Source organism: Kogia breviceps, chromosome 6 (genome assembly GCF_026419965.1).
Source record: "Kogia breviceps isolate mKogBre1 chromosome 6, mKogBre1 haplotype 1, whole genome shotgun sequence".
Lineage (NCBI taxonomy): Eukaryota > Metazoa > Chordata > Mammalia > Artiodactyla > Physeteridae > Kogia > Kogia breviceps.
The window spans coordinates 120,362,296-120,377,460 of record NC_081315.1 but is presented as its reverse complement, the minus strand read 5'-3'; the positions used below and the strand labels follow the sequence as shown (position 1 = coordinate 120,377,460).

General features: G+C 42.9%; 1 protein-coding gene and 1 pseudogene across 1 annotated transcript in view; both read right to left on the bottom strand.

Annotated features, from left to right (window-relative positions):
* Positions 1 to 590, bottom strand: part of ANK2 (ankyrin 2) — a 689,273-nt gene extending 688,683 nt beyond the window's left edge. The window contains exon 1 of the mRNA XM_067036535.1: positions 380 to 590. Coding sequence (XP_066892636.1) covers positions 380 to 451 — 72 coding nt within the window. The 5' untranslated portion in view covers positions 452 to 590. The remainder of the gene's footprint in view (positions 1 to 379) is intronic.
* Positions 591 to 14,325: 13,735 nt separating this feature from the next.
* LOC131758477 (small ribosomal subunit protein mS25 pseudogene) lies at positions 14,326 to 14,931 on the bottom strand (annotated as a pseudogene).
* Positions 14,932 to 15,165: the final 234 nt, after the last annotated feature.

The following is a 15,165-nucleotide window of genomic DNA, read 5'->3' as shown; positions in this document are numbered from 1 at the left end:
GGTGTAGCTCCGCAGTGGGTCATGTGACAGCTGGGCGTGTGTCTCTGTGCGCGGTGGGGGGATGAGTTTGGGGGGTGAGTTTGCGGGGTGTGTGTGAGCGTGTGTGTATGCATAAGTTACACATCTGGTTTTGGAAAGCGTGTTTTTCTAGGAGTGTGTGTGTGCGCGCGCGCGTGTGTGTGTGTGTTTCTCTGTCCGTGTGTGAAGCGAGACTGGGAAAAGGGCATTCAGAGAATGGTCCTGGACCAGGCGATACGGCCAAGTACGCCTGTGTCAGTCCCACTCCTCGTCAGCCTCTGCACTGGGGCGACGTCCCCGTCCTTGGGGAAGGCGAGAACAATGGGGTGCGGGCGCCCCTCCCCGCACTTTGTGCACCCACCTGACGAATCCGCGGCGGGTTCGGCGGCGTGGAGGCCCCGCCTTCCGGGGCCGGGGAGGTGGGAGAAGCCATCTTCCTGGTGCTCCGGTTTCTTCCTCCTGTCACGCCCGGGTCCCTCGGGTCTCCTGCGGCTCCTCCGCGCGGGGCCTGCGGCCCGCGGCCCCAGACGGGCCGGGAGGTTCCGCAGCCGCCGCGCTCGCGGCCCCGCCCGGCTCCGCCGCCGCAGAGCGCGAGGGGCGGCTGCCCGCTTGGCTCGCCCGGCCGCAGTCCTGGCCGGAGCCCCTCGCCCCTTCCTGCGCCCACCTACCTCCCGGCGGGGAGACTCCGGGCCATGGCGGGCCAGGGTCGGGGGCGACCTTGGCCTCGGGGTTGGGCCGGCGGCTGCTCCTTCCCGGCGCCGCGCGCCGCGCGTGTGAATGTGCGAGCGGCGGGGCTTATTCTAGCGGCGCCGGGGGGAAATGAGGCTGCTTCTCTCGCTGCCGCCGCTATCGCCGGGAGAGCGATGAGCTCATGGACAGCTCCCAGAAATATGTCTATATGCACCACTGACTGCCGGAGTTTGGGAGGTGGGTGGGGAGAAGGAGGCTCCTCGGCGGACGCTCCCGCATCACAGGCAGACGTTCCCTCGGGAGGCCCCCGGCCGCTGGGGCGCCGCGTGCAGCTCTCCCCTGCCCATCTCCACACTCACTGGCCTCTTTCCATTCATACCGTGCACACATTGCCTAGTCCCACGCAGTCTCCCCTTTCGCATTGTGATAGGCACCCACCCAGCCACCCCTAGCCTCCGCAGACACACTATTCTTTGTTCCGCCAACCACTCCCTCTTGATTAGGAGGAATTAATTTCTGGAGTGAATGCGGTGTGAAATGCGAACTGCGACTTCAACCCCAAGTCAGATGTGGGCTGGTGAGTGAAGTGACTTCAGCCGTGTGTCTTCCACGCTTTGGGCGTTTCCGCCTTCCCCAAGATCGTGCTTCTCCCTTCCCACCTTCTTCACGATGAGAAAGCATCTTTCAGCTACTGGACAGGGTAGTGAGGGCCCCTCGTCCCCCAGCCCTGTGAAGAACTTAAATGGCAGCACCAGGTTTTGCAGACCTCCATCTCTGCCAGGCCTGGGGGGCCAGCCTTGTGTACATCACTGTTTCTCAGGGATGCAGTTGGAGCTGTCATTTTGACTGAGGGCAAACCACTTTCCAAGACCTGATCCTTATCTCCCTTCATTAGCTCAGTTGCCCCATGGAGGTGGGAGTTATGGCTTTTTATAGATAAGATGACCCTCAAGAGATTAATTTGTTCCCTTTCTTATGGATCTCCATATAAACATACTCCCACCTTTGAAAAATGTTTTCCTTTACCGCAGACACCCTCCTCTCCCTCCTTCCTCTCCCCTGAAGCTAGTGTTCCAGTCTCAACACAGCTTCTCAGCAAGATCTTCCACAAAGTTCTAATACCTCCAGTTCCTCTCTTCACATTCTTTGTTGAACCCACTCCATTCAGGCTTTTTACTCCACCAAACTTTCTCTTGACAAGGTTCCAAGTGACCCCCATGTTACTACATCTAATGATTAATTTTCAGTCCTCATTCGGCTCAACTTCTGAACTTCTAAACTTTGAAGTGTCAAAGAGTTCAGTTCTGGTCCTTTTCCTCTCCATGTATATCTTCTCTATCTCTGTACTCACTCTGTTGTGGATCTCACAGTTCCATGGCTTTACTTATTTATTTTTTAATGTTTATTTATTTACTTATTTTGGCTGCGCCGGGTCTTAGTTGTGGCACGCAGGATCTTCCTTGTGGCACGTGGACTTCTTAGTTGCGGAATGAGGACTCTTAGTTGCAGCATGCGGGATCTAGTTCACTGACCAGGGATCCAACCCAGGCCCCCTGCACTGGGAGTGTGGAGTCTTACCCACTGGACCACCAGGGAAGGCCTGCATCACTTTGAATAGAATCTATATTCTGATATGCATTTCCAAATGTATGTCTCCATCCGCAGTCTTCCCCCTTAAAGTTCAAACTCCTATTGCCAACTGCCTTGGCCTCTACCGGATATCTAGGAGGTTCAAACTTATCACGGGCAAAACTGAGCTCCTTTTTATCTTCCCCTGCCAAATTAACTGCTCCAATATAGCTTTTCCCACCTTTAAGATGCTCAGGACAAAAACCTCAGAGATAGTCTTAATTCCTTATTTGCTCTCACAATCCACATTTGCTCTAAGAGCAATTCATACAGAATCCAGCCACTTCTGTATTTCCAGTACAATCTGTCTAGTCCAAGCCACCATTGTCTTTCACCTGCCTGATAGCAAAAGTCTCTAACCAGTCTGTATTCTTCCACCCTTGCTCCTCACACGTGGCTTACCAGAGAGCAGCTAGCAGTGCTCAAAGCCCTCCTGTGTCTTCCCTTCTCACTCAGAGTTAAGAACCAAGGCTTTTCCATCTTTTGATGTAAGATAAGATCTATGTAATCCATCCTCCATTCCTGCCCACCCCTCTCTAACCTTATTTCCAGCCACCCCCTCACTCACTCACCATGGCCACACTGGCCTTGTTTCCACTTCTTGAACATTCTAGGACCTGGTCTCAGGTCCTTTGTATCTGGACCACTCCTCCCTCAGATATCTGCATGGATCATTTCCTTACTTCCTTCAAGCCCCTGGTGCCAATATCACCTTATCAGCGAAGACTTCCTGATTACCCTGTATTATGGGGTAAATTGTGTCCCCCCAAATGCAGATGTTGAAATCCTAATCCCTAGTACCTGAGAATGTGACCTTTTTTGCAAATAGAGTTATTGCAGATGTAATTAGTTAAGGTGAGGTCATATTGGAGTAGGATGTATCCCCAGTCCAATATGACTGGTGTCATTATTAAAAGCGAAAATTTGTCCATAGACACACACACAGGGAGAACACAATGTGAACATTAAGGCAGAAATTGGGACGATGCACCTACAAATGGAGGAATGCCAAAGTTTGCCAGCAAACTACCAGACTCTAGGAAAGTAGCATGGAGCAGATTCTCCCTCGAAGCCCTTATCAGGAACCAACCCTGTAGATATTGATCTCAGACTTCTAGCCTCCAGCGCTGTGAGACAATAGATTTCTGTTGTTTAAGCCACCCACTTTGTGGTACTTCTATAGCACCCCTAGAAAACTAATATATCCTATAAGATAATAACACTCCACCCTTTTTATATCTCTTACCTTGCAGTACATCCCTCCTGTGCACTTACCGCTGTCTGACAGAGTTTATATATTAACTTGTTGATTTATTGACACTCGCCTGTCACTGGAAGGTAAGTTCCATGAGATCAGGGAATTGATTTTGTTCACTGTTTTAAACACCTAGGGGAGTTCCTTGGTGGCCTAGTGGTTAGGATTCTGGCTTTCACTGCTGTGACCTGGGTTCAATCCCTGGTTGGGGAACTGAGGTCCTGCAAGCTGGGTAGCATGGCCCCCAAAAAGAGAAAAACAAACAAACAAACAAAAAACAAGCAAACAATTAACACATAGAACCTCCAGTACCTTGAACAGTGCCTGACACATTGATGTTCAATAAGTATTTGTTGAATGAATTAAATATTTCTGTCAAGTTTATTTAGAAGACTGGAGAGTCATGATTTGAACTCTAGTTCAAATCTTAAAACCCAAACTCTATACTATAACTCAAACACTATACTACAGTTTCTCAAATGTGTGGATAAGAATTACATTCATATTCAAATATGAAAAACTCGTTATGAAACTACATCATAAAAACTGTTTTTTTTTTCCTTTACAAGCATTTCCTCAAGTCAATCAATGTGAACATTTTTATGGTGGCAGTGTAGTACGCTTTAAGATGGTGAACTTACTTTTCAGTTTACTACCTTGAAATTCTAGTTAATTAACATTTCTATACTTTAGTTTCCTTATCTGTGAAATGGAAATAATAATAGTAGTAACTTTACAGGGTTATTGTGACTATTAAATGAGATAATGTACATAAACATTATAAACACATAATGTAAACACTCAATAATATAGTTATTACTATTTATTTATGTAATGATAGCTACCTAAAAAATAGGAGGCTGAGTCGGGGGAGGGATAAATTGGGAGTATGGGATTAATAGATACACACTAGTATATGTAAAATAGATAAGCAACAAGGATTTACTATATAGCACAGGGAACTACGTTCAACATCTTGTAATAACCTATAATGGAAAATAATCGGAAAATATATATATAACTGAATCACTTTGCTGTACCCCTGAAACTAACGCAATATTGTAAATCAACTATACTTCAATTTAAAAAAAAAAGAAAAAGAAAAAATAATAGGAGAGGGACTTCCCTGGTGGCGCAGTGGTTAAGAATCCGCCTGCCAATGCAGGGGACACGGGTTCGAGCCCTGGTCCGGGAAGATCCCACATGCCATGGAGCAACTAAGCCCGTGCGCCACAACTACTGAGCCTGCGCTCTAGAGCCCGCAAGCCACAACTACTGAGCCCACGCGCTCACTGCAACTAGAGAAAGCCCGCGTGCAGCAACAAAACCCAACACTGCCAATAAATAAATAAATAATAAAATAAATTAATTTTAAAAAATAATAATAGGAGGCTGAGGATAAAGGTGGTTAAAAAGAAACCCTTTATTTCAGAGAATCAGGGGAAACTTAGTGAGGCAAGTTAAGTGACAGTAATTTGGCTATGACTTCCTGCTCTTCTGTATCATGACTGGGAACATAGAAATCTAAATCAGGTTCTTCAGTCTCTAGTGGCCTGGGGTGCTTACTTCAAAATTAACAAGAAAGGAATATATCAATAAATAATGTTAAGGTTTCAGGTAGACAGATAGGTAAGTAATAGGTACATAAATAGAGGTAGATATTGAGATTGATAGATTTGGATAAATAGATTTATAATGTAATCTTGTGAGTGGGAAAAGAGTCCCATTTTTACTTTCATACATCTTGGTATCACTTGCACCTGCCACAGCAGTGAAGAGTACTCCAGGAAAGTGTTTGCTCCAGTGCATTAAGTAATGGCATTATTCAGTCCCTAGAATATGAGATGAAGTAAAACACATCCCTTTTTTCTTATCCATCTCCTCTATCCATCCATATACACAAATTCTCAAAATCTACTCCACCCTCCATTCCTAATCTGGATGAAGATTCTCAGCATCAACTCAGTGACTCAAACGAGAAACTGTACTGTCACTCTAGGCCTCTCTACATCTCTTACACTCTATAATAATCTCTCACCAAACTCCAGGAATTCTCATATGGTAATGTCCTGCTTCTCTTTCTCCATATCCATGGCTTTATTCCAGGCTTTCAGCTACACCTAGTATATTGTAGTTTCTTAATAATGACCCTGCAGAGCTTTTTCTATCCTGGAACATCTTGTTACCTTGCTTAAAAAAATATATTCTCTCATTTCAAAAGCCCTGATGGCATTCCATTGCCCTCAGGATAAAAATCTACATCCCTTTGCTTTGATGTAAAAGCCCTTCTTAATATTAATATACTTTTTGTATTGAGGGAGATTTTTCAAGAATGATAGCTATGGGGCTTCCCTGGTGGCACAGTGGCTGAGAATCTGCCTGCCGATGCAGGGGACACGGGTTCGAGCCCTGGTCTGGGAAGATCCCACATGCTGCGGAGCAACTGGGCCTGTGAGCCACAACTACTGAGGCGTCTGGAGCTTGTGCTCTGCAAAAGAGAGGCCGCAATAGTGAGAAGCCCACGCACCGTGATGAAGAGTGGCCCCCACTCGCCGCAACTAGAGAAAGCCCTCGCACAGAAACGAAGACCCAACACAGCTAAAAATAATAAATAAATAAATTAATTTTTTAAAAAGATGATAGCTATAAAATAATAAATAAGAAAAAGATTGCTGGATTTTTTTCTACGTAAAATTATAAAATTTATGTTAAAACTCATCTTATTATAATTTGGGTATGAACATGTATAATACACATAAATGTGTGTATGTATTGTGTGTGTATGAAAAGAAAAAATTAAATGTCCCCACGAAAAAGCATTTATACAGTTTTTATGGACAGATGGAGTTAATATCCTTAGTATGTGGAAAAGACAATCACTTTATTAAAAGGGAGGAGGGGTTTTAGGAAAACTCACAAAAGAATAGTGACTTCCAATGAGCAGATGAAAAAAAATATTTAGACTTATTAAAATTAAAGAAATGCAAATTCAAATGACAAAATACTATTTTCACTTATAAACTGTCAGAGAAGAGATTTCTAGTAAAGAAAATTCCCCCAGAGCTTCAGAAAGAATATTCAGGCATTGTTGATACAGCTATAAATTGGTACAAACTCTTTGAAGGGTACTTTGTCACTCTGTACCAAAAATAGCCTTAAAATATATATATAACTTTTGGCTTCGAAAATAATCATGAACAAGAGCAAAGATTTTTTCTACTGCAGCAGCCTTTATAATAGTAAAACAGATAAACAATAACAACCTGGAAATCACCTAAATATTCTAAAGGAAAAATTGAGTGCATACATTATATAAATTCTGCATATTGGGATGTATAATGGAATGCTATTCAGGCCATTCACATAATACTTTAGGCAACTCTTTCAGGTATAGTTGTTGTCATAATAAAATTGTTTCAAGTTATTAGTTGGTTGGGGTTTTTTCCCTTTAGTGCCTGCCCTTCCCAGTCTTTCCACAGCTGGCCTTTGAGCCTGTCTCCTGTTTCTCATTCATGTTCTTTTCCTGCCACTCCTCAGTTCTTAAAAGCCAGCCTTGCCTGTGACTGGGGCCTCACACACGCTAGGTTCTCTGTGCCCAGAATGCCCTCACCTCTCTTCTTCATCTGACTAACATCTATGTACCTTGCAACCCCTAGTTCAAGAGAAAGCCATCCTGACTCCCTCAGACTGATTAGAGTTTGTTTTTTTTTTTTTTTTTTTTTTTTTAGTTTATTTATTTATGTCTGTGTTGGGTCTTTGTTTCTGTGCCAGGGCTTTCTCTAGTTGCGGCAAGTGGGGGCCACTCTTGATCGCGGTGCGCAGGCCTCTCTCACTATCGCGGCCGCCCTTGTTGCAGAGCACACAGGCTCCAGACGCTCAGACTCAGTAGTTGTGGCTCACGGGCCCAGCCGCTCCGCGGCATGTGGGATCTTCCCAGACCAGGGCTCGAACCCGTGTCCCCTGCATCGGCAGGCGGACCATCAACCACTGCGCCACCAGGGAAGCCCTGATTAGAGTTTTGTTCTCTGTGTGCCACAAGCAATTTTTCCTAGTTATATTTTAATACTTGACATCTGTAAATTGTCTGTCTACACAGCTATTTCCCCAACCAGACTATGAGTTCCCAAGGGTTAAGACTGGGTTTTATTTTTTTCTGATTTCCCAGTGCCTAGCATAGTTCTTCACATTTAATAAATACTCAGTAAAGCTTGTGATTTAAAGAAGCACAACTTGAAACAGTATTGAATCATAACCTATAACTAGAGAAAGAAAGTGTGTGTGTGTGTGTGTGTGTGTGTGTGTGTGTGTTTGCATAATTTGGAGAGACCATTGTATCAAATATGAAGCAAAGAAACATAACCACGTAATTCTTAACTTACAGTTCTCAGAAATCTTCTCAAAGGTCGATGTTTGTTTCCTCTAAGAGATTATAACTTCTTACAGAGTAATAGAAATGTACATATAAAATAAAAATAAATAACAATAAATTTATTATCTTGTATTTTCTTAGATTCACAAAACTCCCCCAATAGTATTATATACATAATGTAATATATATGTTAAGAATATATTTTAAATATGTATTAATAAGCACTTCAATCAAGCTTCAAAAAACACAGGGCCCCCAACCTCTCAAATGTTTCCAATTAGCTCCTGATCTCTATTTCATAACAGAGACTCATTACCCTCATTGCCAGAACACACAGATATTTGTGCAGGTCCAATAAAGTAAAGGTATGTATTTTGGTGTGACAAACTTGGCTTTGAGTTTGGATTCTGTCTCTTATAATCTTACGCAAGTTACCTCTCGGAACCTCATGGGTTGTTTTGTGTGTGTATGTATGTGTCTAGTGGGGTAGAGGCTCTAAATGCAGTGTAAAACACTCATTACTGGGTCTGGGAACTAAATGAGTGAGAAACAATATTGGGTATTATTTTTTCCTTAATCTGAAGTTCCCATCAGGATTACTTTTTCATTTGCAGGCTTTTATACCTATCACACATTTGATCTTCACAACTACAACGTGGAGAAGCAGGACCACATTACACTCATGTTATAGTTAAGGAAAATAAGACCCAGAGAAGTATAGTTCTATGACCCTAGTCACATGGCTAGTAATCAATGTTTCCAGAGCCCTTGTCAAGCACTTTCTGCTGAATTATACTACTGTGGAACTTTATTAAAATTCCCAGCTGTTTTCTAATTCTGACTAAAAAGCTCTCTTTTCTTTCCTTTTCTCTTCTAACTCTGGAGCTTGATTTCCCTCCACCTGCTTTTACTCGTTGGCTCAGATGAACTGAAGACCATGAATAACATGAAATAAATGCTTCAATGTATAACCAGACTAGATCATGTGAAAGGCTGAATTAAATTCCTAGGAAGTTATGGGTCTGCCACTAATGTGCCATTACTCTACCCCTTCTGATGTTCATCACGAGCTGCATTCCCGAGGATCAAATATATGTGATAACACACTGTAAGTGATAAGGGCCATGGCATACAAATGTCAAGGATCATTACCTGCAGCACACCACCTGGCCACAGCATTTTTAATTAGCTTACAGGTATTTCCTCCTCCTCTACCTCCATATATAACTGGAAAAGAAGCTAAGGACCCATCTTACTCATAAGAGAAGATAGTTTTAATACAGTATAATTGATACTTTAGCTGGGATTTGTAATCTAAAACCCTAGACCTTGGAACTTCCCTGGTGGCACAGTGGTTAAGAATCTGTCTGCCAATGCAGGGGTCACAGTTCGAACCCTGGTCCGGGAAGATCCCACATGCCGCGGAGCAACTAAGCCCATGTGCCACAACTACTGAGACCGCGTGCCACAACTACTGACAGTTGTCAGTGCACAGCTGCAAAGACCCACAGAGACAAAAATAAATTTATAAAAAAATAAATATAAAAAATAAAAATAAAACCCTAGACCTTGCTTTCCACACAATACCCTAGCAAAGGTTTAAAAACTCTCTCCAGCTCCCAGACAAAATTGAGAGGGTAATAATTCTCTAAAGAGAATTGGGCCCTTTTCCAAATAAACATACTAAACCAATATGCAAAGGTCCAAAACAGTCTTAAAGCTGATCAACTAAAAGGACAGGAGTGGGCTTCCCTGGTGGCGCAGTGGTTGAGAGTCCGCCTGACAATGCAGGAGACACGGGTTCGTAGCCCGGTCCAGGAAGATCCCACATGCTGTGGAGCAGCTAGACCCGTGAGCCATGGCCGCTGAGCCTGTGCGTCCAGAGCCTGTATTCTGCAACGGGAGAGGTCACAGCAGTGAGAGGCCCACGTACCACCAAAAAAAACCAAAAAACAAAAAAACAGGAGTTTCAGTTACACAAAACAAACCAATAGGCTGAAATTCAGATATTCTATCTTATATAGATCTTGATCCAAGTTCTATTTTCATATTTAATATAGACTGAATGTTAGGAAGCTGACATGAAGACTTCACATTAGGACTGATATGATTCCTTTCAATTTTATTTCCTATCTTTTCTCTACATAAATCTTTGTAGAGCTGAACCAGTCTCCTCTTGCTTAAATAAGTCCCCACATTTATTTTGGCCTCCTAGCAAAAGTATTATTGGATTTTCCTAAACTTCTGTAACTACCTCATCCTCTGATAATTTATCAGCACTTACTGTCTGTAGCAAGTATATAACACATACATATATATAATATTTATGTATAACACTTATTATACAGTTATCTATATTTTATTTATATATTCTATTTCTCAGTAGCTATATCATCAACATCTTGAAGTCAGAGGCTATGTCATATGCTTGCTTTTTTTCTCAGAACATAGCACATGTACTATAAATAGTAGGCATGAAATAAGAATGATGATTGTTGATGATTTGAAGAAGTTGCCAGAAATAGGAAAAAAATGTTAGAAATGGGCTTTTTCTTACACAGGAACTTTTTTTAAAAAGGATTATTTTTCTCATTTTCAAGTCATTTTTGGCTTCATCAAAATAATAGGGAGCATAGAGAAGCAAGTTTTGAAGAACACATTGGTTTTTAGTTGACAACTTATTGATACCATATTATATAAAGTTATTCCAGATGTTTTTGACTCTCATATTTACAAGTATCTCAGTACTTCACAAACTTTCATTAAGATTTAAGATAGTTATGAAGCTGTAATCTTTTTTCTAAAATATTGATTTTAAAGGTAATAAATGCTCATTATAAACAACATACAAACATTACAAAACTATATAAAGTGAAAAATAAAAGTCCTCCATTCCACATTATTCTAGTCCCATGACGCAGCAGTAAACTACCATAAACTTAAACTTAAACTTTCTTATTTGTCCTTCCAGAATTCTTAGCACACATATCTGCAAAGATATAAGTATAATTTAGGGATCGTGTTATACAGTCTACTTTTTTTTCACTTTACAATATAGTGTGTTTCCATATCAGTACATATAAATCTACTTTGTTTCTTTAACTTTAATATAATACTTGATACCTACAAAAAACTTATGTAACAAATATATAATAATTAAAACAAAATATGAGCCTATTATTTATTAAACTATAATTTTTATTGAGATAATTGTAAATTCACTTGTAGTTGTAAGAAACAATACAGCAAGATCCCCTGTACACATTGCTCAGTCACCTTCCATGGTAACATTTTACAGTTACAGCATAATATCACAACCAGGATGTTGACTTTGATACAATCTACCAATTCAGATTTCCCCAGTGTTATATAAAGGGAATCATATAGTATGTTACCTTTTGAGATTAACCTTTTTGTTAAATTCCCAGTCAAGTTGTTGCATGCATCAATGGTTCATTCCTTTTTATTTTATTTATTTTTTTTGTTTGTTTGTTTTTGTTTTTTTGCGGTACGCGGGCCTCTCACTGCTGTGGCCTCTCCCGTTGCGGAGCACAGGCTCCGGACGCGCAGGCTCAGCGGCCATGGCTCACGGGCCCAGCCGCTCCGCAGCATGTGGGATCTTCCCGGACCGGGGCAGGAACCCGTGTCCCCTGCATCGGCAGGCAGGCTCTCAACGACTGCGCCACCAGGGAAGCCCGCTTCATTCCTTTTTATTGCAGAGTGGTCTAAGTTAGAATCTTAATACTATAAGCAGCATGGTATTATCAGATGCCACAGCATCTTCTATCACAACATGTTTCAAGAAATCAAATCTAAGTGACCCTAAAAGTCAAGGATTGTGTTATGAAATTAATATAGGCCCAGCTTGTTTTCAGGAGTGTAATGGGAACTTTATGAATATGGTCCTGGGTGAGGCCCAGGACAGTCTTTCCAGTAGAAAATGTATAAAGTTCAAAAATACCATTCCGTTTGTACGTGTTTTATCATTTGGTAACATGATTTAATTTGAACTTAAGAGACAAAAACAGCAACCTTAGGTTGAAGGAAACCCAGAAGACTTCTGACCTTCTTCTCTACTGGGATATCCTCCAGCTCATCCAGGGCAGAATGCCTGGTACATGAAGAGGCAATGTGAAAACCAGCTATCTAAGTAGGTCAAATGGGTAAGCACCCTTTTATGGACTCGCTCTAGTGTTTGAAACAACTTCCTGTTTAAAGACAGGGAGTATCTTAGTGTATTAAGATAATATTCATCCTTCGGAGCAGTTAGCAAACTGTGAAGGAAAAGGAAGACTGAGGAAAACTACAAATTTAGGACACATTTAACCTCACAATTGCTGAAACAGCTATATAAAGTGTTTCAGAAAATGTGAAGTAATATGCTGTCAAAAAGCACTGTTCTAGGGCTTCGCTGGTGGCGCAGTGGTTGAGAGTCCGCCTGCCGATGCAGGGGACGCGGGCTCGTGCCCCGCTCTGGGAGGATCCCACATGCCGCGGAGCGGCTGGGCCCGTGAGCCATGGCCGCTGAGCCTGCGCGTCCGGAGCCTGTGCTCCGCAACGGGAGAGGCCACAACAGTGAGAGGCCCGGGTACCGCAAGAAAAAAAAAAAAAAAGCACTGTTCTAAAAGAGGAAAGTAGAATAGAAAAAAATTTCACAAATATATAAGAATTCTTCCATATCGGGGCTTCCCTGGTGGTGCAGTGGTTAAGAATCCACCTGACAATGCAGGGGACACGGGTTCGAGCCCTGGTCCGGGGAGATCCCACATGCCATGGAGCAACTACGCCCATGCGCTACAATTACTGAGCCTGCATTTTAGAGTCCGTGAGCCACAACTACTGAGCCTGTGCACTACAACTACGGAAGCCCGCGCGACTAGAGCCCGTGCTTCTCAACCAGAGAAGCCACTGCAACGAGAAGCCCGCGCACCGCAGTGAGGAGTAGCCCCCGCTCGCCACAACCAGAGAAAAGCCCACGCACAGCAATGAAGACCCAACACAGCCAAAAACAATAAATAAATAAATAAAGTAAAATAAATAGATTTTTTAAAAAGAATTTTTCCATATAATAGAATTTTTTTCCTTAGCAATGTTAGTTCTTAGGAGGGAATACAAGCACAGGAAATCAAGTTAGACATAGGTTTATAGATGGGACAATGTGCATTTGACCTTTTGTTTTCTTTTTATCAATTAAAATGTGATCTAAGGATCTGTAAATAGAAACAGAATATTCATAGGCAACTAGGAAAATTTGAATAGCAAATTTCACTGGTTTGCAGATGGCACATAAATGTGACTTTGTAAAAATAGATCAGAAAGAACGGGAGAGAAATGGAGAGTAGTTTATTTCAGTGACAAAGAAAATAACGTCTGGAACTCCAAACTAAACAATTATTTTCCTATTTCTGCAAAAATGCTTATATGTTAGCTTTTAAGATAAATTATCTCTATTTTTTCAATTTGACACACAAGCAAATTTCAGTTTGTGTCCTTGAAATACTTTCTTCACTTATATGCATCTTTTTTTTAGGCCTTGTGGCTTGTGGGATCTTAGTTTCCCTACTAGGGATTGTACCTGGGCCCTTGGCAGTGAAAGCAAGGAGTACTAACCACTGGACCGCCAGGGAATTCCCTACATCCTTTTTTCTTTCTTTTTTTTTTTTTTAAACAGTGCAAAAGGGGATATGGAGAATAATAATGAAAGACTAGAATGAGAATAAAACATCCTTTATAGGGGATTCCTTGGTGGCACAGTGGTTAAGATTCCGCCTGCCAATGCAGGTGACACGGGTTCAAGCCCTGGTCCAGGAAGATCCCACATACCGCAGAGCAACTAAGCTCCTGCGCTACAACTGCTGAGCCTGCGCTCTAGAGCCTGTGAGCCACAACTACTGAGCCTGCATGCCACAACTACTGAAGTCCACGCACGTAGAGCCCGTGCTCTGCAACAAGAGAAGCCACAGCAATGAGAAGCCCGCGCACTGCAACAAAGAGTAGCCCTTGCTTGCCGCAACTAGAGAAAGCCCACGTGCAGCAACGAAGACCCAACACAGCCAAAAATAAATAAATAAATAAAAACATCCTTTATAGGTCCACTGTTCAGGCCCAGTAAGCATCTCTAACTCAGCATGTCCACAACCACCTTGACTGCTTCTGTGTGTTTTCATAGTGAAATCCCAGAGATTCAGGGATTATCCCATTCTCCTTCCTCTTTTTGTCTAATCATCCCCACATCAGATATTAAATTCCCTTTATACCAATTTATTTTGTATCAGTTCCCTTCTCTTTCTTCACAGTTGCCATAATCTCAATTCAGGCTCTCACTGCTTTTTTTTTCCTGTTTTACTGCAAGGATTTTTTTTTTTTTTTTTTTTTGTAAAGGAGACCCTTTTATTGCAAAGAGATTTTCAGTCTCTCGGGGAATAGGAGCAGGGGCTTTTCTGGGGCCTCAGTCTTGGGCCCTGGCTTTCAGAGCTGCTTTGTACTTCCCTGTCATTTCCCTGGGCAATGGCACTAGGCCGGGGCAGGGCACCTGCCCCTCCACCTCACAGATGCACTCCCGCAGGCAATACTTTCGGGGGCCAAAGTGGGCTGGGTGAGAAAGCTGTTTTTTCTCCTGCTCCTCTTTCTCGAGGGTTTCCTCATTCTTCCCCAGAATCTTTTTGATGTGCTCCATGATCTCCTTATTGCTCTTGGTCTCCACGTCCACAAGGACTTGCTCCCCAGAATCTAAACAGAACCGCAGGAAGGGTGTTGGCGTCATGTTCTTAAACATCATGATCTGTACCCGGGGGTTCTTGTACTGGATCTGAGGTATGTTGAAAAACACGAATTTCCTGGCGCCCTCGCCCAGCTCCCCGTGCGTGTTGTAGTTCACCGTCATGACCTTCACCGAGTCCTTGAACACTACGTCCCCCTGGCCCAGGTACTGCAGGGTGCGGAGTATCGGGAAGTAGCCTTTCACGGACATGGCGGCTGCGGCGGAGGGGCCGGACCGCCGGCCGCGAGCCCAGCAGCGCGGAGAGAGGAGCTAAGCTGAAGCCGCCTGGGCGGCCCTCTCGCCGCTTCTCCTCCGCGCCCGTTTCCACTTCCCGCGCAGACTCACCTGCAAGGATTTCTTGACTGGTCTCTCCCACTTCAATCCTGTGATCTATCCTGGAATGATCTTTCTAAAACCAATGTTTAATCCGGGGGCACATCTGCT